This window comes from Tasmannia lanceolata, unplaced genomic scaffold, assembly GCF_043159265.1.
Source record: "Tasmannia lanceolata isolate RefF3 unplaced genomic scaffold, GAP_Taslan_0.1 ptg000006l, whole genome shotgun sequence".
In the NCBI taxonomy this organism is placed as follows: Eukaryota; Viridiplantae; Streptophyta; class Magnoliopsida; order Canellales; family Winteraceae; genus Tasmannia; species Tasmannia lanceolata.
In genome coordinates this window covers 38,059,509-38,087,201 of record NW_027518683.1, presented here as the reverse complement: position 1 = coordinate 38,087,201, position 27,693 = coordinate 38,059,509, and the positions used below count along the sequence as shown (strand labels likewise).

Sequence of the window (27,693 nt, the reverse complement as noted above, 5' to 3'; positions counted from 1 at the left end):
GTAGACGCTCTTTTTACTTTTCGGGGCGGAGCGAAAAAAATTAATTCATTTAAAAGACGACTCGTTTTGGCAAAAAGCCAAAAATCCCGATTCTCATTCCTAAAAAAAAAACGCCCTTTCCTCTCTTAAACCCCATCGACGCGATTCCCCGATCTTTCATTTTCCAGGAAGGAATTTCTCACATTCGATCCCAAATCCAGTGTTTAGGGGCTCTTTGTCCTGAATCCTCCATTTCTTTCTTCTTTTCTCGAATCTCCCGAGGACTTCTCTCCTCCTTTTTTTTTTTCCTTTCTTCTATGATGTTTTTTGAAGAATCTGTAAACCATCAGTAGCTTGGAATTAAATATATGAGACGCTAATAGGCTGGAATTTGTAAAATCTTCGACGATCGGGCGGGGAGGAAATGCGAATCTTTCTAGAATAGGTATCATTCCATTACTCTTTTTTTCTTTCTTTCTTATAAAATCTTGATGTTATAAAATTAGTGCTCCTCTGATATTCTAAAGATGCTTATGCTCATTTTTCTTATAATGTATGCTTATAGATTTCATCATTTCCCTCGTTTCAATTCGATTTGTCATATTTTGATGTTCTAAAACTATTGCTCCTTTGATATTTGAAAAGTTGTTTTGGATTTTAGCAAGGAAAGAATCTTCTTGATTGATGGGTGTTTCCTAATGACTGAAAGAAATGCCGTGGTTTTTTCTTAGAGAATGTAAGAATGTCGGTTGATTGAATTTTCTGAAGGCTTTGTATATTTCATAGTGTTGATGATATGATTTTTTTTGTCGGTTAAAGAAAGGAAATTTGCCAAAGCAATTGCTTTATTGGAAGACTTGCACTATTCACAGATGAAACCGAATGGCATACAATGATGTTAAGTATGTGACAAAGATATGAATTCTACTACTAGTCATTTTGTTATCTCTGCTGATTTGTCACTCTGCATTCATAGATGGTGTAGTTTCAGTTGCATATTTTGTACGGGGATGTTATGCCATAGTTTCAAGACTGCTCCGTGTTATTGTGGACTCCCTCAAGTTGACTCCTTTTTACCTTAGATACATTTTTTTCCGAGTTTGAATTTTGTCCTACAAAGTCAATCAAAAATCCTTTGAACTTCTCAAATTATGACCTCATCAACCGAGCATGCGGCCACGTTGTGCTGATTCGACTAGGATTTGCTTCGGCCACATTTTGACTCACATCTGCATTTTGAAACACTCTGTTTTGCATGCCCATTTAAATCATATATTGTGGGAAACAACACTACTGAACATGCAAAAACTTTAAGAAATGTAGTTTTGGAATAATCTAATACAGAAAATCTTATTCCTGGATCAAATGTACAAATCCCTGAGGCTATAATACTACTGACAAGTGATGTGGTTGTGAACGGGCTATTTTCATGCTAGTGCATCAAAATGAAAAGCTCGCAAATACGTTGACTATTGTGGCATAATCTCTATATGTAGTTTAGGATGCACATTGAGAACGACGAGATTAGAAGGATCATGGACAGATTCCGATAATCTTGGCACAGTTATTGATGCAGGGGCATCCTTCGAGAAGAAAACCGGGGTATATAATGCTTCATTTAGTCTGAATTTTAGTTGTTTTTATTATTTGTATATATGTCGAACCATGATGACTTTTAGCTGATTTGTAGGATGATTTTAGGTGGTTTTAAGTTAGATCTTTCTTGAAAATGTGAATAGTAATTTCGAGTTTATTTTTTTCATTTTAACTCTACATGCTATTATGATTTCATGTTTGTAGAGTTTTCTCTCCCACCATTCTTACTTCATCTTCTGTTTCTGCGACAATTCGACATGGAAAAACATATAATAACTGATAGCACCATAAGTGACATCTACGTCAAACGTAAAAGGAAACAATTTAGTATCTAAGGGGATGGTGATGGAGATGAAGAGAAGCGACGTGGGGGGGAGGTGGGTGGTCGATTAGAAAGCTAGAATAAAAAAATAATTGTAAGGGAAATGATATATTTGCTCCGTTTTCTTACTTGGGACAGCCCCCTCTAGTGTAAATGAGTAGTAAAAAATACACTAGAGGCAGCTGTCCCAAGTAAGAAAAGGGGCGAATATATCCCTTCCCTAATTGTAATTTGGTTTGAAAATATTAGAGCTTGTGAATTGGTGATTTAGGTTCCAAAATCCAAGGTTTTATGCTTAATATTTGAAATGGTAGAATTTGGAGTGTTAGTGTGCTTAACACCATCTTTTAGAACGAGGCGAAGGTTTAACTCAGCATTGTAATGGAGAGAAAGAGGAAGGTTGATGAGGTTGTTACTTCCTCCTTTATTTATTTTCCTCTACCCTTTCTTCAATTTCCGCTTCCTTTTCTTTTTCTCTTCCTCTTTCTTTCAAAATCAAACCGCTGAGTAATTTGCTTGAGGCGAATGTTTAACTCAACATTTTAATAGAGAGAAAGAGAAAGGGATGAGGTTGATACTTTCTCTTATGTTTCTTTCTATCTCCTTGACGTTAAAGTGCTTAACACCATCTTTTAGAATGTGGCGAAGGTTTAACTCAGCATTTTAATGGGGAGTGATAGAAAGGTGGATGAAGTTGTTACTTTCTCTTATGTTTCTTTCTATGGTGTTTCTCTCTGGCCCATTCGAGGAGAATGGACAAATAATAAAGGTTTAGGGTACTTTGGGTTAGAGTTTGGTTGGCTCCGAATGTAACTTCTACACTGACTAAATGTTTTTCTCGTTGTTTTGTGTTTAATTTGTAAACGTAGGATGTCTCCATATGCATCATGAAAAAACTTATATTTTAGATGGCATCATGTCAACACTTGCATATGGTGTTCAGTCGAGTGTTTATTGTGTCATGTTTATTGTGTTTATTGTGTCATACGTGTGTTGAACTAGGTCATATAACACTGTGTCCTAGCACACCGGAAATAGGAAATTATGTGTACGATAAGTCTAGAAGTTTTATTTAGCTAAAGTTAGCTCTCTAAAAATACGATTGGAAAATTAACTGCTTTCCAGATGTTCTTAGGCTGAAAATAGTAGGAGTTTTAGCTTATTTTGGACTTTAACTTTATTATTTAGTGTTTCCTTGGGATTGATATAAGAAATGTAAGGGATTATTGGGGGGATTGCAAATTCATTTTAGTGGTTTTGATTTTTCTTTTTCTCCATTATTTTGGTACTAAGGAAAGATCCTGATTTATTGAATGCTGGTGCTGCTAACATGACTGTGAGGAGAAGAGGGTGTGGACATTGTAGTATGAACTTGAATCCAGCCCAACGCTTAGATGCAATACAAGAGACCACAAGGTAGAGGGATAGAGTGTTGTAGTAGCAAGCAATTGAAATAGTAATAGCAGTACTGAGTTGTATATAAGTGAATGTTTCTCTCTTGAAAGTTCTCAATTTCTATTCACTGACTAGTATCATCTTGTTAAACAGAGAAATGAAGATCTAAACTTGCTCATAGACCAGGGCATCAAGTTTCACCTTGAAATTTGATCTTGATCATATGTCAAGGCTAGATACGACTCCGTGTGCCGAATGTGAAATATAGAGTTGGAGAATCCACTGACCGAGAAGACAAAGTGAGAGAGAGAGAGAGAGAGAGAGAGAGAGAGAGAGAGAGAGAGAGAGAGAGAGAGAGAGATTTTCAAAAGGCAGTGTCAAGAACAGTCTGACTGAGAAGAGAAGAGAGAATATCTCCTTGCGTTTTAGGTCCTAGTTCAGAACTATGGAGGATTGTAAGATAAATTAGAATTAGTTGAAGAAGGCACATTCGAGGAGGAAGAAAAAAAATCCTTTTCACAGTCACGCAAAGAATGATTATGCTCAAAATGTGGTGGATTGGAGAAGTGGGTGGTGTTTCTGGATTTTTCATAAGGCTTTGATGTTCTAGATTCTTACTTATGTCCAAAGAGGATACATGTAATGTTGATTATCTGGACGAGTAGGTCGATATTCATATCGTACGGAGTGGTTGACTGATGTAACTTCTACGATGAGGAGGAAGTTCCCCTTCTCATTAAAAAGAAGAAGATGAAACTCTCAAAAATTTTGATATGCCCATTTATGATGGTGAATCAAATTTTTGAAAAAGAGGATATCAAGGAAGAGTACATCATATTGATGTGTGAAAACAAGGTGAAATTCTCTATGTTAGATGAAAATGCATGAAAACTTTTCAAGGCTCGTTCCTTCAGATACTTGCTTCATTGGAAGGATTCCTCCAAACATTTCAAATAAAACTTTATGGTCGAAGATATTTTACCAGAATAGGTCAATGGTGGAGGCCAAAATGAAGAAAACTTGAGGATGAGTTCCCTCCAACCATGAAGGTTTGGTGCAAAAGCATCCTTCAATGAGAAAAATGACTTAAGGGCTTCGTATGGTCTAAATTTTAGGGGATTGATTGTTTCTGTTAATAGGTAATTATGTTGATATTTCTTTATCTGATTTTAGGATGAGTTAAGCTAGGTCTTGAGTTGGGTTCATGTTAAAAAAACGTCAATAGTATTTTGAGGTTTATTATTTTTTTAACTTGATGATTGCTATTAGGACTTTAGGAAAATATTTTATAGCCATGTTATACTAGAAATTTCTGTTTGTTGCATTTGCTACAGAAAAATAGAATTCGGAAGTTATTTGATGGCCATGTTCTCAGGATTGAGAATAAAAGGTATTGTAGCTTTGCTTAGAGTCATTATGATAATTAGTGTTAGAAATAATTAGGAGTTGTTTGAGGATGATATTAGTGATATAGGAACTTCTTCTCTTCAGATTATTGTTTTGGAGAACATCTTAGCTCTAAGCTTCTCTTTTGTTGTGTTCTCTTTGTAAATCACGATCCCGAGCTCTTATTCCCTCTTTTATTGCTTTTTGGTTCTTCTATGAGTGTAGAAATCCATTTTGGTGGTTTGTATTCTTTTTTCACCGTGACTATTGGTATTTAGTGTGTACGTTGTGCATGATGTGAATAAAAAAGTCTGTTGTGCTTGAGGATGCTGCTATATCTGTTGTGAATCAAAATTTAACACATGTGCCTTAATTAAGACATACCATGCATGATTCTGTGGTATTTGAGGATACAATTAGAGTTACAAATAATTAGGAGTTGTTAGACATACCATGCATGATTTTTGTGGGTATTTGAGGATACAATTAGTGTTAGAAATAATTAGGAGTTGTTTGAGGATGATATAAGTGATATAGGAACTTCTTCTCTTCAGATTATTGTTTTGGAGAACATTTTAGCTCTAAGCTTCTCTTTTGTTGTGTTCTCTTTGTAAATCACGATCCTGAGCTCTTATTCCTTCTTTTATTGTTCTTTTGTTCTTCTATGAGTGTAGAAATCCATTTTGGTGGTTTGTATTCTTTTTTCACCGTGACTATTGGTATTTAGTGTGTATGTTATACATGATGTGAAGAAAAATGTCTATGTTGTGCTTGAGGATGTGCTATATCTGTTGTGAATCAAAATTTAACACACGTGTCTTAATTAAGACATACCATGCATGATTCTTGTGGGTATTTGAGGATACAATTAGTGTTAGAAATAATTAGGAGTTGTTTGAGGATGATATAAGTGATATAGTAACTTCTTCTCTTCAGATTATTGTTTTGGAGAAAATTTTTGCTCTAAGCTTCTCTTTTCTTGTGTTTTCTCTTTGCAAATCAGGGTCATGTGCTCTTATGCTCTCTTTTTTCGTTTGTTTGTTCTTCTATGACTGTCTAGATCCGTTTTGGTGGTTTGTATTCTTTTTTTACTGTGGCTATTGGTATTTAGTGTGTATGTTGTGCATGATGTGAATAAAAAAGACTATATTGTGCTTGAGGATGCTGCTATATCTGCTGTGAATCAAAATGTAAAAAGCATTTAAAAAAAAACATACCATGCATGACTCTTGGAGGTATTTGAGGATATATATATATATATATATATATATATATATATATATATATATAGTTTTTATATGGTGCCTGACCATCAAGTACTGTCAAAGCGGTACCACTCTTAATATTTGATCCAACAGCGGCACAATTTTAAAAGGCTGCTGTTGGATCAAATATCAAGGATGGTACTTCCATCGTACCACCTTCACGTGACTTGACGGTTGGCCACCATAAAATTTCTCTCTCTCATCCGTCTCAAAAATTTTTTTTTCTCTCATACGTATGTATGTATGTATGTATACTAGCATTCTTGGCCCATGCTATGCATGGGTAATGGGCCCCACCTAATCTAAGCATGACGTGTTAAATGTGGGCTCCACCCTATGCATGGGCTTGGGTGGAAATTGTGGGACCTACCCCATCTAATCATGTGGTAAAATTGTAGCCCCCACTCGATGCATGCAGTTGGGTGGAGTTGGTGGGACCTAACCTATCAAAACATGATGTAAATTGGCGGGCCCTGCCCTATGCATGGATTGGGGTGGAGATGGTGGGCCTACTCATGGGCAAGGTTTCAAATTCCAGTTTCAGAATGCGTTTCGTTCCTCACCAAAATTTCAAAATTTAAGACGAAATCTAATGAAATAAAATAAAATAATATTTTATCTCGTACAAAATTTCGAACGAAATTACCGAAATTTTGGTAATTTCGGCTGAAATTTCAGGAAAATATTAAATAAAGAATACAATCCAGATTTTTTGGAGATTTTCCTTAAATTTCGGACTGAAATTTCAGGGAAAACCAAATTTCAACCGAAATTAATGTTTCGAGTTTACCCAATTTCGGTTTCAAGATTGACCGAAACCGAAATTTCAGATTTCGGTCGAAATCTAAAACCTTGCTCATGGGATGTAAAATGGTGGGCCCATCTGTTAGTGTTGGCCTGCAAATGGACATTAACTACCCCCTGGGCTCACTCATGGTATACCTTTCAGTCAAGTAGTGTCGGCCCGCAAATGCATTTGCTAAAACCATTTCAAAACTTATTTTGTAAAATCCTTTTGATAAACATCTTATCAAATCCACCTGGCCAGGTACTTTTCTAGGCATACTGCTCTGACCAAAACCGTAGATGTTATCCTATTAAATAAGCAGGGAATTCCATGTCGGGTATCACTATTGACCTCAAAGGTTTGTCCAACACTCCAGTACTACCCTCTAGTGACTCCAAGAGAATCACGGTTAGATAGACTAAAAATGAGAGACTCGCCAATAGAAAAATATGACCCCTCAGGTTAAAGGACATGTAAAGGGTCATGTCTGGTAGAATAGCTCAATGTTCCCTTGTCCACACGCTATTCTAATGTGATCCTGTTCAGTACGCAATCTCATTGTTGTTACCCATTCTATCTTGCTTAGGGTCCACTACCCAAGTGATTGAGATAAGTCACTCCACATCTCTTGCATGTAGCAAGATAGATGCTAGTTGTGTACAAGAGGAGGTGTCCAACCTCAACCCCAACTAGGAACTGCTAAGGTCTGCAAAGAACCGGAATCCCATATTTCCTTGTTTCCTAGGATCTATGAATCCATTTGCATGGGTTTCCTACTTTGCTACCTAAGGACAAATACGTGTCAATGATAAGTAATATATCACACATATTTAACTTTTAATACCCATAAATTATCATGAAAAAAACTTTTATTAATTAACATGCAAAATATACTGGGTTTTAGGGCACTAAATCTAACACCACCATATACATGAGTTTGAGTAGAGATGGCGAGCACTGCCATATCGAAACATGAGGTGTAAAATGGTGGGCCTCATGCATGCTATGCGTGGGTGTAAAATGATGGGCCTCACCTTATCAAAAACACGGGTGTGCGTGGGGCAGCTGACAGTTTAGTTTGATTTAATCTTTGAACCCACTTCTTTAAAGAAACTGAGGCATTTGTAGGTATATTTTTGAAGTTGATCAATTTAACTTTTATAATTGCTAAATATGTCGGTTGTAATTTATTTTGATAGTTATTTTCTTTGTTTTGTCTTGTTGGATCTTCCACCTTAAAATATGTGCACATGAAGCAAGAAACCAAAGAGGCACTTATTGTAAATGTTCTATAACATCAATTTTTATTGTCCTTAAATAAAACTTCACTGAGTTAGACTAATTAGTACCTAATCCACAGCCCATTTGTGACTCTCTTGAGTCCTTTCTCCTTTGTCTGATGTAGAGTGTTTGAACTTTTATCTATTGACTAGTTCGTTGTGCTCCCAATCCCCACAAGGCTCGTCAACACTCCTGAATGTAATGCTTATTTATTGTCTTTGGAGCATAGTTTCAAAACTCCTGTGTGTCATCGTGGACTTCCTTGAGTCGACTCCCTTTTGCCTTTGCCGCGTTCAACGTTGGCCATACAAAGTCAATAAAAACTCCTTTCACTTTTCAAAGTTATGAACGCGTCAACTTAGTACTCAACCAAGTTCTCACATTTAACTCATCATCCTTCTGTGTGGTGGGGGTGTTTGTGGAGTGGGGTGTGGGGATTTTTTTTTGGGTTGGGGGGCGGGGGGGGGGGGGGGGGGGGGGGTTGTTCTCCTCATTGTGACAAACCATCAAGAAAGACTAGTAAGGAATATATTTGGTGGGTTTCTCAGTCCAAAGGTTTTCATAACATTCTATAATGGCTGCTCCGAGGCCACTTCCTAGACCTTTGTTGGATGGCTTCAATTCTTCTTGAACAACCAGGGATCAGATGAGATCTTCTCCCTTTAGATTTGTTATCACGTTTTTAGACGTTTTAGGCTTTGAAAGAGAAGTGGAGAAGTGGTGGAAGTAAAGTCTGGTTGAAGGGCCAAGCAGTTTCAAGTTGAATCGATGGAGTTGAAGATAAAAGGATAAAAAATTGAATAGAAGTGTTTTTGGGTCATTTGCGAGGAAAAAAAACCAATCTTAATTTGAAATTGAAAGAATTTGACAGAGTCAAAGAAGGCATACATCATATGAGTCAGTAGAAGTGAAGAAAGATTCTCTTGGATGTCAAGTACTTGCGAGATGGGGAGAGATATGTTGGAGATGGAGATTTAGGACTCTTTGGTGAAAGAAGGGACAAAGCTGGGGTGCAACTTGGTTCGGGTTCAACCGAACCCGTCGGGTTGGGTTGAGTTCAGTTCGGGTCGGGTCGGATTCGGGTTGAGGGCTTGGGCAACCCGACCATAGTGAAACCCGACATTTTTAATATTTTTTATTTATTTTCTAAGCTTAAAATCTCAGGTTGGGTTGGGGACTCGGGTTGAACTCGGGTCGAGTCGGGTTCTGGTTGGGAAAAAGGGTTCCTTGGGTCGGGTTGAACCTCGTTGGGTTGGAACTCGGGTCGGGTCAGGTTTGGGCTGAGTAAATGGGTGCTCAGGTCGGGTTCGGGTTGGCATCAACCCGACCCGAGTTGCACCCCTAGATAAAGCACAATTTGTTGTCCAGTGCGATTTTATTGTTTCGAAGTGCCTTGTAACAAGGTTTTAAATTTCGGTTTCGGTTTTGATTTCCATTGCGATGAAAATAGAAAATTTTCAGTTTCGATTGAAAATTTTGGTGGAAATCTTGTAAAATCACTGAAACACATGCAAATGATAGACTTTAAACATGAAATTTTAAGAAATGCTAGAACCATCTCTTTGATGTGTTATGTTATAAATATACTTTCAAACTCTTGCTTATAGAGGAATATGCTTTTATTTGGTCATGATGTGATGTCTGGAGATCACTCGTTGATGTGAGGTCATCGCTCCAGAGGTGTGCTGTTTTGGGTTTTTCTTACTTCTTTCTTGTCTTCTGACGGTAATATCATCACCATTCTCTCTTCTCTTTTGTTAGAAATTTAAGGGTTTATCTTTCTTCTTTCTCGTCTTCTCACGGTAATATCATCACCATTCTCTGTTCTCTTTTTTTAGAAATTTAAGATCTTCTATACATGTGATTTGTGAACTAGAGTGCTAATTTTATTTAAGGGTTTTAATACGAGAATCAATCAAAATAGTCTGAAAGATCCGATATGAGATTCAATGGATGGATTGTATCATTCTCCGCTATCAAATTCTTAACATCTATTGATCTTGAGATCCAACTGTCAGATCAACTTGATCTTATTTTGGATTAATTAGATAGACCCTAATTGTGAAGTTTGAGCCATATTGGTGTATCATATTTGAGCTATTATTAGAAAGTGCTTGAAAACATAATCTAGCCTCATGATTGGATAAATTTACTTAAGAAGAAGACTGGATTGGCTTTCCTATATTAATTCCACACTACCATCCTAACCCTTTGTTGAATCACCCTTTGTTGAATCACATATATTCTTTTTGAATCATCAAGGGTGAGAATGAGACCTCCCTTTACATTTGAGAACCTGTGGGTAAAGTTTTTGGGCTTTGAAAAAGTAGAAAAGTGTGGTTAAAAGGTGGAAATGTTTCTATTTATGTACAAATCAAAAAGTTGAAGATAGAGGACCAGAAGAAAAATATCCCTAGTTCATTGGCGTGCAAGAAAGATGAAACTTATTTTGATACGGAAAGAATTGGTAAAGTCAGAGAAGATAGATGGTTGAGTGAGCTAAATTGAAGAAAGGTTCTCTAAAAAGGATTTTGAAGATCTTTTTAGATGGGAAGAGATTATTTGGAGACAACAATCTAGGATAAAAAGATTTAAAAAAAAATAAATGAAGTGTTGGCAGAGGTGATTTCGTTGTTTTAAGGTGTGTTGTTGAAGGTATACAAATTCTCGTGTGGTTCTTATTGCACATAAATGATTGGATTCAAGAGTTAGAGAAGGGGTGCAATGTATGTTTATTAAGATTGACATGGAGAGTGCTTACAATCATTTGGAGTTGGGTTTCTATTTTACTTGTTGGCTTATAATGGATTTTGGTGATCGTTGGCCTAGGTGGGAGTGGGCTTGCTTATTTATAGCATTATTCTTAACTGTAATAACTGATAACCTACTCTCTTAGAAGCTCAAGATATTGAAGACAAGGGCACTCGTAGTTGATACTCTTGCTGGAGCAAGTTGAAAATCTTAGTATGGTTCGAAGATGGTTTGAAAAGCTATGTCAACTCTTTATGTAAATTTTTATAAAAACACTGGTGGGTATTTATGTGGTAGTAGAATGGCGATGTATTTTTCCAAGGAAAAATATTGGGTTGCAAATCTCTTCGCCTGTGGTGCCACTTGTCGTTCAGGAAGTCAATTACCTTTTCTCTTTGATCGGGGAAGACAGTTTACAAGTGTCCAGTGGTTTGGTCATCCAAACCATTCATTTGTTGTGATCTTCAATGGGTGAATCTTAGACCAAAAATCCCCTTCAATTGGAGAATCATAACCCACCAATTTGTTGAGATTTTGTGCCTATGTTTTTAAAGTTCTTGAACCATCCATTTTACCCTCAACAAATTTGAAATGCTTAGGATGGTGCAGTGAAGAAGATTTTCCGGGCACGACCTATCTACGATGTAAAGCAACAAATGAATGGTTTGGGTCACTGAAAAGTGGCCCCTCTATCTACTGTAACTTATTTTTCATTGAAAGGAGGGGTTTAGCCTCTTGCAGTATGAGCCATAATTGCCAAAGTCAGAAGAGAATGCAAGAAGTGCTGTGGGAAGCAGCTAGCACTAAAGGGTCTGTTTGGCTGCTTAGGCACACTATTTGGGGGGGTCGGGGGGGTGGGGGTCGGGATTTTAAATGTCTGGTAAAGCAAAGCAAAGAGTAAGTAAAGTTCCTGTTTGGATGCAATGTTAACCGGTGGAGAGGGAGGAGGGGAAGAGATAGAGCGAGAAAGTTAGAGAGAGAGGAGGGAGGATTACCCAAAAATCTCTTATGTTTTGAGACATTTCTTATGGAAAAAGAAGTGATGCCATGTCACCAAACATGCAGTTATTGCACCTTTTTCTTGTCTAGTAATTTCTAAGGATTTGGCTGTTACTTTCGCAAACAACCACAGATAAAGCAAAAAGTGAATTTTTTTACTTAGGGATTGCTTGAGGATCTCTTTTACTTGGCATTCAAAAAAAGCTTAAGGGTCTGTTCAGTTGCGCGTATTTGGAGGAAAGGAAACGGAAACAAGCCTTAAATCTGCGGAGATGGGTTAAAAGTGGTCATTTTGTTGACTGGAAACGAAAATGGTGCGTCCCGCGTGGAATCCGTGATAAATGACGTGTCTCGTAGCTTTCCGCCTAATATTTTCCGCCCAAATACATCGGATTTTTTGAAGAAAATGAGTTTTATCGGGGAAACGAAAAAAGAACTCATTCACGACTCACGAGCAAACCCTTCTCTTCCTCATTTGCAAAAACGATCTTCGTCCTCCATCTTCTCCGTCGAGACCACCATCGTATCTAGCAAGTCCTCCATTCCCTACGGCGAGCCTCCATCGTATCTGGCAAGTCCTCCATTCTCTCCGGCGAGAATCCATCTTCTCGCGAGACCACCATCGTCTCCGGTGCGCCTCCATTATCTCCGGTAAGCTGATCTCCCTCTCTCTTTTTTATCTGTCAATGATGGGTTTTCTATAGAGGGTTTAGCCCTTTTTTTTGCTTTTATTCCATAGATCAGATGTACTATTTTCCAAAGAGGGTTTAACCCATTGATAGAGGGTTAGCCCTTTTTTCTGCTTTTTTCCATATATCTGTTGTAATATTTTTTGGAGAGGGTTTAACCCTTTTTTTTGCCTTTTTCCTCTAGATCTCTTGCATTTGGATTTTTTTTACTGTTGATAGAGGGTTTAGCCCTTTTTGATCTTTCAATGATGGGTTTTCTATAGAGGGTTTAGCCCTTTTTTTGACTTTTTTCCATAGATCTGTTGTACTATTTTCAACAGAGGGTTTAACCCATTTATAAAGGGTGTAGCTTCTTTTTTTTATGCTTTTTTACATAGGATTTTTGTAATATTTTTTTTACATAGATCTGTTGTACTATGATCCATTGCTTTGCTTCAAGTATTTTATCTTGTTTGTCTGTCATAGTAGCATGTTGGATTATATTGTGGTTGAATGTTGTGTGAAACCCATTTTAAACATATATGACGTTATTTTTTAAACCCATTTCAAACCCCCTTTCCTTTGTTTTGCAGGTGGTCAACCTCTCATTTGATTTCCATTTCCAAGAACTATTCCATCATTTCCAAGCTAATCAACACTCACAATTATTTTATTTTTTCTATTTAGGTAGATGTGCTTGTGTTGTTTGGATCTGCTTGGATGGATGGATGGTTTATGGAGGGGTTGTTTATGGATGGATGGTTTATTGAGGGGTTGTTTATGGATGGATGGGTTATGGATGGATGGTTTATGGAGGGGTTGTTTATGGATGGATGGGTTATGGATGGATGGTTTATGGATGGTTTATGGAGTTGTTGCTTAAGGATGGATGGTTTGTGGAGGGATAATATATGCATGGTTGGATGGTTTATAGAGGGAGTGTGTATGGGTGGATTGATGGTTTATGGATGGAAGTGCTTATTCTGATTGTGTTGTTTGTGATTATCCTGATTATTATTTTTTGTTTAAGATGCCTTATTTGTGATTGTGATGTATTTTCCATTGAGTTATTGAGTTCTTATTTAGAGTAAGATGCCTCATCGTCCTACAAGGAGGAAGAAAGAGTTGATGCGAAGAGCTGAGTTAAAGCGTAGGAATGAGCTTGTTGGGCAAGCAGTCGCACTACTAATGGCTGGTGCTGCTGCTATGTTAGTACTTTGGAAAGAGTACTACGAAAAGTATCTTCTCAGAGCTCCATATGAAAGCAATTACTTCACGCGTCGTACGTTCATTTCTTTTGTCATCGATTCAGATGAACATTGTCATAACTTGCTACGGATGAACGTCAACTGCTTTCGTCAATTTGTTGAAATATTTAAACGGGCGGGAACCCTAGAAGATACAATCCATTGTAAGGTGGAGGAGCAAGTTGCTATCTTCTTGCATATTGTGGCACATAATCAGAGGGTTATGACTATTAGAGCATGTGCTGGACGTTCAGGGGCAACTGTTTCGACATATTTCAACAAAGTACTAAAGGCAATTTTGGGTATGCAAGATTTCTTCATCAAACCACCGACATGTGAGACACCATCGCAGATTGAGGGGAATCTAAGGTGGATGCCATATTTCAAGGATTGCATCGGTGCAATAGACGGGACATACATACGTGCTAAAGTACGTATTGAAGAAAAACCTGCCTACTTTTGTCGTAGGCATTTTATAGCTCAAAATGTTTTGGCGGCCTGTGACTTTGACCTAAAATTCACGTATATCCTAGTGAAATGAAAGGGCAGAGGCGGTGCCACAGAAGGTGTTACCATGAATTTCTCTCTTTCTTGTTGGTTCCATTATATTGCTTTTAAAATCTCTTTCTTAAGTTTTTTTGAGTATTTATTTGTATTAGTGGATTATTTGGTAGGCTTAGGGGGCATAACTTGCTTTATATGTGGTAAAGAACATATTCTGTGCTGTTTCTTTTCCGTTTCCCTGGCAACTGAATGCATATTCCTGTTGTTTCTTTACTGGTTCTTTTCCGTTTCCTGGCAACTGAATGCGCACTCCTACTGCTTTCTTAGCAGTTTCTTTTCCTTTCCGTTTCCTTCTGCCACGTAATTTCCTTTTCCTTTCTGTTTCCAGCGCGCAACTGAACAGGCCCTAAGCGAACGATGGAGAAAGTGAAGACTTAGCATGTGGTATCTGTTGAGAGAGGTAGAGAAAAGAGAGAAAGTAAAGAGTGAGAAAAGATTGAGTTAGGGTTCTCCCCCTCACTCATGTAATATAAATAATAAAGAGTGAAGTACAAAGACAAGTATGGCCTTGGGCATTACAATAAAGACCGAAAGACCTGTTAACACTCCCCCTCAACCTGGAATGTAGATATCTAACATTCCTAACTTGTTATAATCATCAACTAACTTAGCTCTACTTAGAGGCTTCGTGAACATGTCTGCTAATTGATCTGTAGATTTGGTAAACACAGGAGATATGTAGCCTCACTGAATCAAATTTCTAATGAAATGACAATCCACTTCAATATGTTTGATCCTCTCATGGAAGACTGGATTCGTGGCAATGTAAATGGCGGATTTGTTGTCACAGTATAACTAAGTTGGAGAAGGAGGAAATCCAATCTCTGAAAGTAAGGAACGTAGCCACATGAGTTCGCCACTCGTATGAGACAACTCTATATTCTGCCTCGGCACTGGATTTAGACACGACATGTTGTTTCTTACTTCTCCATGAAACAATATTACCTCCAATAAAGGTGCAATATCCTGTAGTAGACCGCCAGATCCTGCCCAGTCTGCATTAGTGTATCCTTCAATTCTCTGGTGCCTATGCCTCCGAAATAACAACCCTTTACCTGGCGAACTCTTCAGATATCTCAATATCTGAAGTACAGCAGCCCAGTGTGAAGTGCGTGGTGAGCTCATATGCTGGCTAACAACGCTAACTGCAAAGGTAATATCTGGACGTGTAACAGTAAGATAAATGAGCTTACCAACTAAGCGTCTGTATCGCCCTGGATCTTCTAATAGGACTCCCTCCTCAGGAAGTAATTTCATATTCTGGTCCATAGGAGTTGAGGCAGGCTTGACTCCCAAACAACCTGCATCAAGAAGATCCAAAACATACTTCCTCTGTGAGAGGTAGATACCCCTAGTCGAATAGGCAACCTCAATGCCACCTGTATCGCTACCAGTGATAATGATATCATCGACATATACTATCAACAGAACACAACCAGCCTGAGATTGAAAATTGAAGACGGAGTGATCAACTGCGCACTGCTTCATGCCAAAGCGAATAAGTGTAGCACTGAACTTCCCAAACTAGGCCCTCGTAGATTGTTTGAGACCATAAATGGATTTCCTCAAACGGCAAACAAGAGAAGATCTCTCCCCCTGAGCAACATATGCAGGAGGTTGCTCCATATAGACGTCTTCCTTCAAATCACCATGAAGAAATGCATTCTTTACATCCAACTGATGAAGATGCCAACCATGATTCACAGCAAGGGATAGCAGGACACGAACAGAAGGAATTTTCGCAACTGGTGAAAAAGTCTCGCCATAATCAATCTCATATGTCTGCGTGTACCCTTTGGCAACAAGTTGAGCCTTAAGGCGCTCAACTGTGCCATCAGGAAGGTGCTTGACTGCATAAACCCAGCGACAACCAATGCGGCGAGCACCATATGGTAGAGGGACCAAATCCCATGTCTGATTAGCCTGAAGGGCCTGCATCTCAAGATCCATAGCCGCCCGCCAGCCTTGATGATCAAGTGCCTCCTGTAGAGTCTTAGGTAGAGAAATAGAGGACAAAGACGAAACAAAACTGCGAAATACAGGGGTGAGAAAGTCATAAGACACAAAAGAGGAAATGGGATGAGCAGTACTGCGAGACCGAGTGCGAGAGGCAATGGGAGAGTCAGAATGTACTTCAGAAGTGGGGATCTCCGGCTGAGATGATGATGGCTCGGGCGGGGCTGAATGAGCAACAGATTTGGCCCGGCGCTGATACTGCTTCAAAGGTGGAGGTAGAGGGGCTGCACGAGGCGCTGACGTCGGCATAATAGTAGAATCAACTGTAGGGGAGGAACTGGACACCGGAGGTGTAGAAACAGGGATGGGATCAGGAAGAACCGGAAGAGGAAGAACAGGAGGATGCGAGGAATCCTCCTGAAGTGTAGAGGGGGAGGGATCTAACGGGATGAACGGACAAAAAAATGACTGAGTCTCAAAGAATGTAACATTCGCCGAGACAAAGGATCGTCGCAGGCGAGGGCTGTAGCAACGATAACCCTTTTGGGTTCGAGAGTAACCTAGAAAGATATATCGTTCGGCCCGAGGATCCAATTTAACTAATCCTTACCCAAGAACGTGGACAAAACAGAGACAGCCAAAAACTCGAGGAGTAAGAGGGAAAGGGTCAGAGGTAAGACGGAGAATCGAGAACAGAGAGGTGCCTCCAAGGACCGAAGAGGGAAGCCTATTCGCCAGGTAGCATGCTGTGAGTACAGCATCAGCCCAATAGGCCTTAGGGACCCGCATCTGAAAGAGTAGTGTCCGGGCCCCATCTAACAAGGAGCAAAGCTTCCTCTCAGCCACTTCATTTTACTGAGAGTTATGAGCACATGAGGACTGATGAAGAATGCCTCGCGAAGAGAGGAATTCCTGAAAACCATTTGAGTAAGAGAAATATTCTTTTGCATTGTCAGTGCGAAACATTGGATAACACATGAGAATTGATTACTAACTTCAGCATAGAAATCACGAAATACAGAAAAAACTTCAGAACGATCTTTTATTAAATAAGTCCATGTCATACGTGAATAGTCATCAATAAAGACCACAAAAAAGCGAAATCTAAATAAAGAGGTAGTCCTCGCGGGACCTCATACATCAGAATGAACAAGAGCAAAAGGGTGTGAAGCCCGACTAACAGTCCTAGAGGGAAATAACACACGATGATGCTTCCCAAGTTCACAGGCCTCACACTGAAAAGACCTAACAGATGAAGAAAAAACGAAGGGAATTCTGCGTAAACGCTCCATAGACGGGTGTCCTAGACGACAGTGCCACTGGTATGCATCAACCGATCCATGTAGAGTCGGATGGGACGGAGTGCAGTCGAGACGATAAAGGCCATCCACCTCACGGCCCGAGCCAATCGTCCTCTCAATTGAGATGGGCAAAGGCATCATACAAGAGGAAGTAAATGCAAAGGAAAAAAAATTACAAAACATAAACCCCTCGGGGTAAATGATAAATAAGAAAGAAAGCACGAATCTATCAACCTTCCTACAAGCCAAGGAAGCTGCCTCCATGTTAGCCAATTGGATAATTTGATGAAACAATATATATGCCCCTCCTCATTGGCATATATATAGGTCCTCCTCAAGTGCATTGGCGAGCTTCCAAAGGTAACTGACGTAATCTTTAACTCGTTGAATAATGTTAATGGAATCTCCCCCACAACAAGAAAATTAACTCATTGAATAATGTTAATGGAATATCCTCCACAACAAGAAAATCAAGGAATTAAAGGAATGACATGTACAATTGCCATGCCTTGATGAGTAGGAGGGTGCGATGGCCGCTGTAAAACCTTGGGCGTAAGCCTGGGCAGAGCGGCCATATGTGCGGATCTTGGTGGTAGTAGCAAATATTCAAATAATAATAATAAAACAAGAAAATCAAGGAGCAATGGATCCACCAGACAAATCCTAGTCCTGATAGCAAGACATTTTTCCTTGTTGGAGTTGTCTCCCCCCCCTAATAGGCTTGGTGCCTAAGAAATCTCGCTATTCGCATTCTTGAGGATTTCTCCAATACTAGCCGACTTTTGGTTTCCCTAAACTTGAACCATCAAAGTTAAGCATAATGATAGTTAAACATAAAGATACCACGGGGCATATGGAAGAGGGTGTATCCCTATGAATGGAGCTCCCCTTAAAAATATCTCACGAGCGTCGTAAAGGACCATACCTCGAAGAGATCCCCAATGTGGCACGATGGAAATCAATGCTCGCTAGAGAGATTGAAGATCTATGTTTACTTTTGTCTTGTGAAGGAGCTATGCAAAAACATATGATCAACCTTCTATTGCCCCCCAAGGGTTACGGGGTTCGCATGGACCGTTGCCCATCGATGCATTAATATAGGATCTCAAAAGTCGCGGTTTCCAGCTTGCGAATTGGTGCGTTCTATGTAGGAATGCTGAGGAATCCCTGGATCATCTATTGGCGGTATGCCCTTTCACCTTCAGAATCTGGATGGCTTTATTTAAATCCTTTGGAGCTCATTGGGTTATGCATGACCGTATATCGAGTATTATCTTACATTGGAGAGGTACTTTCAACGGCTGTCTCGGGAAGTCTCTATGGATGGCCATGCCTTATGCGATAATAATATCAAATGATTAATCATGACCCGAATCCGGATTTTGTAATTATTTATATGAAAATTTTCAGAATTCTTGTTTTCAATCCAATCGTAAATTTTATGCCAGTCATACCTGTGCTCTTTTTTCTCTTAGCCCTTGTTTGGCAAGCTGCTGTAAGTTTTCGATGAGATCTTTAATACTGTCCTAGAAACATTCATATTCATGATTTATTCGATAAAATAAATTCAACTCTAACATAACAATGGATAAGACCAGGCCTATTCTGGAGTGGAATGGCCGCAATTTCCAGAATAAATGTAAAACGTGGCAGCATGTTTTGCTGGACGTAAAATTGTCTATGATTTCATGGAATCGCTCCAAAATGGGACTTCCTTACTCGGCGGGGGAAATGCTTCGCCACTGGAATGATGTTATTTCGGAGAGAAAGTCTCGTCTACGGATCTCACCCTTATGGACACCTCCACCCGAGGGCTGGTTCAAGCTCAACTTCGATGGAAGTTCCATTGGAAACCCTGGGGGCCTGGTATTGGTGGTGTCGTCAGGAATGCCGCAGGTCAAATCTTCATGTCGCACGCTGGATCTGTGGGGGTATGTGACGCAAATGAGGCGGAAGCGAAGGCGCTCCTTTTTGGGCTGCAGGGGTATGAGTGTAACAATCTGGGTCTTCTCATTATCGAGGGCGAATCTGCAAACACCATTGCTTGGGCCTGTGGACGCTGCAATGGTCCATGGAGGCTGCATCATACCATTGACGCCATTCGTGACTAAATCCGTATCATTCACCCTCAGATTATCCATAGAAGGAGATCGGCGAACTTTATGGCTGATCAGCTTGCTAAGGAAGGGGTCGACATCCCGAATACATGTGTTATTATTCATAATGGGGGGAGTGGATCTCTGTGATTTGTATCATATTTGAACTCTGGGAATTATGTAAGTGGTTTTGATTGTACTCCCATCGGGGGACGGCTCGTCCCCTCTTTATATCTCTCTCTTTTGGGAATAAAAGTTTCTATTATCTTTCAAAAAAATAAAAATCTCCAACTCGCTCTGTTCTGTCATTTTCCTTTCTTCTCTTCTCTCTCAACAAAACCATACACTTGGGCTTTGTCCATTTTACGACTCAAAGACTCAATGACGCTCGTGAACAAACAAGGAGATAGAGGGGGGTCTCCATGATGATTCCCGTTGAGTTTTTAAAAAGTGTTTTGGTGGTTCGTTAACAAGACTTGAGAATCAGGAAAATTAAATGTACTGTTGTGTCCAGCCACACCACCTACACCCATCTACATATCAAATAGTCCAGACAACCCCAATCTACTCTATCACATGCCTTCATCATGTCTGCCTTACATAGAACACCACCAACCCCACTCATACGATTGTAATCCAGACACTCATTTGCAATCATAACCTCATCCAGAATTTGACTACCATGAATGAATGCATTTGGGGTTTTGATGAGCCCCCCAAGAACCTCACGTAGATGATCGACTAAACATTTGGCATGAAACTTATTAGGCACTTCCCACGAAGCTAATGGGTCTGAAACCAGCCAGGCACTCTGCCCTGTCTCGTTTAGGAATGAACAAAATAATGGTAATCCCAATGTTCTTATCCGGAATCATACCACCAAAGAACTCCCCACAGGCGGCCATAACGGCATAACATCGTCACGCACTGCTTCCCAACACCCCTGGGAAAAGTCATTTAGAAGCCATCAGGATCGGGACTGTGATTTCGTTTCATCAAAAAGAGATCCTCATTGAACTGTGTACCTCTCACTTCTCAGCCTCTGCCTTAAGGATTTCAAACTCGTTCCTAGCCGGGACTGCTAAAAGGCCTCTCTCCATGAAATACAAGGACTCACTAATAGATAAAGTCATCAGCAATAAACTCTGGGTTATCACACCTTGATCCATTTATCGTCGACAACAGGATACAATTGGTTCTTCTCCTAGCATTGTCAATTCCATGGAAATACGCAATGTTTTTAACCCGTTATGCCACTTCGAGTTAGTCCTCCGACACCATTTCATCTCTTCCTGCAAAATGATATGTTTATACTCCCTCATTGAGCTGCGCCTTCTCGTTCCGTTAACCGCCCGCTGACCCAATTCCTGATTCCTATCCAAGTGGCTGATCCTATCAAGATCAACCTTCATCTACAAATATAGACCCATATCATCCTCAGCCCACTACCTTTTTTTTTTAAAGGTGACAAATTTCATTAATATTCAGATGGCATTCGGGACCAGGAGTCCTAGCCTGCAATACAAAATATTAAGATGAATTGGCACGGGCATACCTGAAGCCAATTCAAAAGCCAAAATAAATTGCAAAAAAACACCAACTATTCCTTTCCTCTATTCTATAGCATCCCTTCTTTACATATTTCCTGACATTCTTTCAAAACTTTCGTCTTTACCTTTTTGAACTGCACCCAATTCTGGTCTCCTAAACAAATACTTCTTGAAAGTATAGGTAAACTGAAATAAGATTACCAAAGCTTCAAACTTCTAAGACTGCCAGACTTGCATCCTGAGCTACTAAATCTTCCAGGTCTAATGTAGAATTCCAGGAAAGATAGCAAAGCTAGAGCATCCAAACAAGAAAGCCTAAGCGAAAGAACGAATCTCTCAAGCTCTGGCTAATGGAAATCCAAAACTTCTGGATAACGAATGACAAATCACATTGCTATTAAATAATAGCTATCTTTAAAGATTATGGAGAGAATTTACTCTCTACTTATCCTACAGCCCGAATCCTGAGATTTCAACAAAAGCCACCAGATCAAATCACAGCTTCATTACCCCCCCTCCAGGCATTACTGAGGAGAGGTCAATACCCTTCTTCTAAACTAATTACTTAAAAATCTTCTCCAATCTTCTTTTCAAGTTCTTTTTGTCTTGCCTTGTTCTCTTCCTTATCTCTTGTCTTCATTGCGAGAAACATGTCTTTGGTTGCCCCCAAATCTTCCTCATATTCAATCCCAAATACATCTCCCATTGATAACAAATATTTGAATTCGTCCGAAAATGATTCCCGGCTCCTAGAGTTTTGAGCTATCATCAACCTGCTTTGTCTTACCTACAGCCCGAATCCTGAGATTTCAACAAAAGCCACCAGATCAAATCACAGCTTCATTACCCCCCTCAGGCATTACTAAGGAGAGGTCAATACCCTTCTTCTAAACTAATTACTTTAACATATTCTCCAATCTTCTTTTCAAGTTCTTTTTCTCTTGCCTTCTTCTCTTCCTTATCTCTTGCCTTCATTACGAGAACATGTCTTTGGTTGCCCCCAAATCTTTCTCATATTCAATCCCAAATACATCCCCCATTGATAACAAATTTTTGAATTCGTCCGAAAGCGATTCCCGGCTCCTAGTGTCTTCTAAGCTATCATCAACCTGCTTTGTCTTACTTTTAGGGTCCCTACGAGTTCTTTGGGTCCCCTCTGCTCGTAAATCTTCAATCCGACCTGAGATGGCTGAAGCAACAGTTACCTTAGGATTCAGGTTAATTCTATTGTTCTCTAGGTCTCTGATAACAGTTTTTCTTTCCTCCTCCGAGAGGCGCCGCAGGGTACGTCTTTCCTTTTCTAGAACTTTGCTGAATATAGGGAGATCAAGGAGAGGTAAGTACAATTCCTTATCACTGGTCGATTCAGAGTTAAGGTCAAGACAGGTGTTGCTGGAGGGGATTCTCTTTAACTGAGCCCAAAGTTTTTTTAGCGGGCTAAGAGAAGTCTCACAAGGGATGAGCGATTCCTTCCTGACAAGTTTTTCATTATAGCGGAGATTTTTTTAGTAGTTCAATATCTCCATCCACATACGAAAATTCCTGGGTAGGCAGAGAGTTTCCACCCTAGGCCGATTCCTTTCCTGACATAGCTGGCGAAGTGGCGGTGTCAAAATTTTGAAGGAGCTTCTGAGATTCCACAACCATTCTCCTCCTCCTGTGATTTTCCTTCCTAACAATACCTTTAAGTTTTCTTGTAAACACTAAGAGACCACCTCGAGTAGCTAGTACCTGTATTTCCGAGTTAGTACTTCTACGGTGTACGTTAACTTTTCCTGTACGTGGGCGCTTGTCTTTAGAATTTTTATTTTCACTATTAAATCTAGTTTTATCTTTAGAGTCTCTTTCTCTTTAGTCGAAGTCAGTATACAACTGTCAGCAACATTTTTTCGAGAAGCTTTTCTTTTCTAGCCGCGTGTTACTGCATTTAATGTTTTCTGTGCCTATCCATTTTCAGTCTGACTCCATTTTCCAAGCACAGTAGCTTTCCTGCTTTCTGACATTCTGGGTGAGTTGGTGGCAGCAAGCTTAGGTGATTCAGAATTCAAATCGGGACCCACCAACGGCTCCCTGGAAAAGTCGCAGGCATCGGGATTAGCGCCTGTCACCTTTTCCGGTGAGGCGGCCTGTCGCCAGCAACTGGACACTAGAAATCTGTTCGTGGCCCTCACAAACGTCCAAATTATCCTTACTGCTTGATTCCCCCACTACCGAAAACGCCAAACTATTAAGGCTATCCTAAAAAATCATCATAACTCCAACTGAATAAATGCTGGACTCCACTCTTAGATTAATGGAGGGGGGGATCTTTTTCCAAAGGGGAGTTAAGACCAGGGCTGAGGCGAAAGACATATAGTGATCATGATTACCAAATAGCTGGGTTGAATGGGTGCCTTTGTTAAAAAAAGTCAAAAAAAGTGATGTGTAATTCTCATAGAATTTTGGGAGAAATTCAAATAATTCTCTCCTTTTCTCTTCTGCTATATATATATAGTGGAGATTGGTTCACTGCTTGAGGATAAATTCCATATATTGATCCTTAGCCCACTACCTTAGCTTGGACTAAACGTACCTAAGCTTGTAAGCAAGCCAAATATATGCAGGACTGTTAGCTATAATAGATCTCCACCACTCATATAGCATGTTAGTCATCTTAGGCTCCTTGGGACAATGATTCGAGGTAGGCTATCCCATAACAGGATCAATAAAATGGGACAGTGATTCGAGGTAGGCTCAGGGAGAATCAGCTGAATAGCAATTGGAAATATCACATTCCAAGAAGCAAGGAATAGGAATCTGTCCAGACGACTGATGGGGGTATGTCCTAACTGCTTGACTAAGTGAATCAAGTGCTGGTCATCCAAAGGTCATGACCCATTTCGGGTTGTCCTTCCAGTAATACGCCAATCTCCCTAGCTATGGATGATACTCATGATCTGATCTCATTGACCTGGCGGGGAAACAATTTTACACTCATTAGTCACCCAGTTCTGGGCATGTGCATTTATAGCCTATGGTCCTATTAGCCACCTTATCATGTTCCACATTGTATCTTGCTACTGTTTTGCTAACAACTGGATGAGACCTGAACTTCCCGGGGAACATTATTCAAGAAATAGGCTTCCAAGGGCACCCAATTTTTTGTGAAGGATGTGAGTGGTTTATGTATTATTATATTTACCATTACCAGTTTGCTTTCGATTTTGTGTTATTTTTAATTGAATCAGTTGGATCTGAAGTATGGATTTTAATCTCGTGGCCAATATCTTAGGAACACTCTCTTTCGTAAGCATTAAATATGCACATCAGCAAGGCCAAACTCTAAAATGTAATATATATATATATATATATATATATATATATATATATATATATAGAGAGAGAGAGAGAGAGAGAGAGAGAGAGAGAGGAATATGTTCGTGCGCTCAAGCTCTAATAAGAAATGGTGCGCTTGAGTACACCAATCACATGGGTCCTACAATTTCTGTGAGGATCCAAACCATTCATTTGCAAGGCCCTATCATAGATAGGGTGTGTACCAAAAATCAGCTCCATTGAATCATCCTAACCCCTCCAAAAGTGGAGGGCAAAAATGGGCAGATTTGTGGTCTGTCCATTTTGACCTCCACAAATGGATGGGTTAGGATGATCCTATGGAGCTGATTTTTTGTACACACCCTATCTATGTAAGGCCCTTTCTAGTGAATGCTTTGGATCATCCTAACAATGTGGGCCTCATTGGTTTGAGAGCTCAAGCTCACCATAAGGTTCCAACGCTCAAGCTCACAATCCTTTTCCTCATATATATATATATATATATATATATATGCACACCTGGCATGCAACTCCATTGGAGTGGTCTTCACATAGCTAGTATCTTTTTGTTTTCCCTTTATTTGAATGGTAAAATATGGATCTAGACAATCCACTCCTAAGTAAAATAAATTCTTCTGATTTGCAGGCTAATTACTCCGCCTACCACCTGCTTGGTCACTCTTTCCAGATTGTTCCAGGACCCATTTAGAAGGTACCCTGTTTCTTCAAATTTATTCCACGTATTCCTTTTTTGTTTCTCATTTAAAATTCGCCCTCAACCTTGTTTTTTCTCAAATTTCTGATTGTTTAACTTCCAAAGCAGTTGCATATGGATTCTCAATCACAGTCGATACATCAGGAATCTCCTCAGTCAGTAGAAGACCTTGCGCATGTGAATGGTGGTTCTGTTCACCATTCTGACCTGCAAGAGCCACGTTGTGTTCTATGCAGAAGAGTCTTTTCTCCGGACACTGACACCAATGAGACTTTTGAGGCAATATGCTTATGTATGGAATGTAGAATTATGTTTCTCGAAGATCTCGAGACAAACAGACAAGGCTCTCATCGCAGAAGGCAGTACAGATCCAGGTACAGCAGTTCTGAGTCAATTGAAGATCTCTTCTCGCAACAGTTTTCTCAGCTGATTAATCTTGTAAGGCAAAATCAACATGCTCTCGTAGTCTCTGCCTCCGAGCATGAAGCCCAAGTAGAAAGTGATACTACTTTCACAGTGGTGCAGCATTCGAGTTCTTATACAACTCATAGCAGGTCTAGAGGGTGGCGGTCCTGGCGGAGGGCGATATCCGACAATGAAAGTGAGGGTTTTGATAGCTTGGATTCGATTTTTGGTGAGAGTGACTCCAACATTAGCTTTGGTGGTTTTGGGGCTCTACATGGTGAGAGTGACGCTCTTTCATTCAGTGCTTATGGTGGGGACTCAGATGCTTCAGTTGATGGACACAGTTTAATGGACAGAGAAACGTTCGTCCAACTTGATGAGGGGAGCAATATTGATAGTGACACCGATATTGACCCAATGCACGCAGGTCTGGATCGGTGGAATTCAGATGACCAAGATGAGGACGGTGTATGGGAAGAAGCTGATGTGGAACACGGTGCAGTCACTGAATCAGGGGGTTGGGTCCGTGCTTCTAATAGTGAAAATGGAGAGGACAGCCACATAAACTGGCAATTAGAGGTTCATTCTCCTCGAAATGGTGGCTGGAGCTGGAGAGTGCAAGAAAATAGGCATGCGTTCATCTCTAACATCTTTGCTAACGTAGAGGAGTCAGAGTTACCCCCATACGCTGGGAACTCTGGTGACTATCTTGATGCCAGAGGGTTTGAAGAACTCCTTGAGCAATTGGCGGAAACTGACAGCTCTAGACGAGGGGCACCTCCCACTTCTGCATCTTTTGTGGGCAGCCTGCCTCATGTGATCATCTGTGAGGAACACGAAAAGCATGGTAGTTTGATCTGTGCGATCTGTAAGGATCCCCTAGCCGTAGATACCGAAGTGAACCAGCTCCCGTGCTTGCATCTCTACCACCCTTCTTGTATCTTGCCATGGTTGAGTACGAGAAACTCATGCCCCGTTTGTCGATATGAACTTCCAACTGATGACAAGGATTATGAGGAAGGGAAGCGCAACACGGGCAATATATCAGAAATTCATGAGATTGAGCAGCAGGACACAAGTGAGGACAGTTCCTCTGATATATTGGATGATGCTGAAGCGGATGAAGGGCAAGGATTTAATCATGGAAGAGCAGAGCCGGGTAACACTGTCGATATGAATCACTCTGAAAATAACTCTAATAGAGTGAGTACTAGGGGAAGGTGGTTTGTTCTGGCTGCTGCTCCAATTGTTAGTATTGTTGGTATTGTTCTTGTTTTGTGTTTTCGAAACCCTCTTGCTGAGGGACGGGTCCGTTGTGGGTTCGGAGAACAGGATCAACAGCCATTTCGGAGATCTTCTAGGAGTGCCTCGGAACCAGTGAACAGGGCGAATAGAAGCAGCCGATGGTGGTCTTTCTTTTGAAGGCAAGTGATTCTCTTATATGTTTGGTAATGAAATTACTGGTTTTGGGCCATTTCTTTGTCTGCAAGAGCAGATTTGCCTTGAGGCTAGCCTTGTTTTCACGGCTGTTTGCCTGTATGTTGACTGTGTTTTGTATTGCCTGCTTGTGTAGTACATTTGGAATGGATTGTGTTCCCCTGGTTTCTTTGTTTAGTAAGTGAAAAAATAAGCTTGTTTTATCTTTTATGGAAACATTTCTCTTCACTTATCTGGATAACATTTTTCCTTAACATAAATCGATTAAATAAACTTTTTTCTGTGATCATTTTGATCTCCCAATAATTTTGAGTCCAACAATCAAAAATTAATTTTAGACTTACAATCGGTTCTGAAAATCCAAAACAAACAGGGCCTTAGTTATCGCCAAGGTTTTAAATATCGACCGAAATCCGAAATTTAGGGTTTCGGTCGATAACGAAATCGAAATTGGGTAAAGTCGAAACGTTACTTTATTTTGACTGAAATTTCAAATTTTCAGTTCGAAATTTAAGGGATTTCAACCAAAAATGTGGAATTTTTGCCAAAATCACCGATCAGAAATTCCAATAAAAAAAATTTGGGTGAAAAAATGCCGTTTTATGGATTTCGTCTAATGTCGCCCGAAATTTCGGTTTCGGTGAGGACCGAAAGGCATTCCTTATTGCCAAGCATGTA

At 39.9% G+C, this 27,693-nt stretch overlaps 2 protein-coding genes across 5 annotated transcripts; both read left to right on the top strand.

Annotated features, from left to right (window-relative positions):
* Positions 1 to 27,231, top strand: LOC143880276 (RING/U-box superfamily protein). 4 transcript variants are annotated; one of them, XM_077383120.1, is made up of 3 exons: positions 1 to 424; positions 25,105 to 25,170; positions 25,279 to 27,231. In XM_077383120.1, the coding sequence occupies exon 3, from the start codon at positions 25,288 to 25,290 to the stop codon at positions 26,998 to 27,000; it is 1,713 nt and encodes a 570-aa protein (XP_077239235.1). In that variant the 5' UTR covers positions 1 to 424; positions 25,105 to 25,170; positions 25,279 to 25,287; the 3' UTR covers positions 27,001 to 27,231. The 4 variants fall into 4 exon arrangements, with proteins under 4 accessions (XP_077239235.1, XP_077239234.1, XP_077239237.1 ...); XM_077383119.1 differs by having other exon boundaries at positions 2 to 424; positions 25,282 to 27,231; XM_077383122.1 differs by lacking the exon at positions 1 to 424 and adding an exon at positions 23,129 to 24,295.
* LOC143878968 (uncharacterized) lies at positions 13,522 to 14,217 on the top strand. The gene has a single exon (XM_077381182.1). It carries the CDS (start codon positions 13,522 to 13,524, stop codon positions 14,215 to 14,217), a length of 696 nt encoding a protein of 231 aa, XP_077237297.1.
* Positions 27,232 to 27,693: the final 462 nt, after the last annotated feature.

Bases quoted from the DNA above. Each gene is read 5' to 3' on its own strand.
- LOC143878968 (XM_077381182.1), top strand. From the start codon at position 13,522: ATGCCTCATCGTCCTACAAGGAGGAAGAAAGAGTTGATGCGAAGAGCT.
- LOC143880276 (XM_077383120.1), top strand. From the start codon at position 25,288: ATGGATTCTCAATCACAGTCGATACATCAGGAATCTCCTCAGTCAGTA.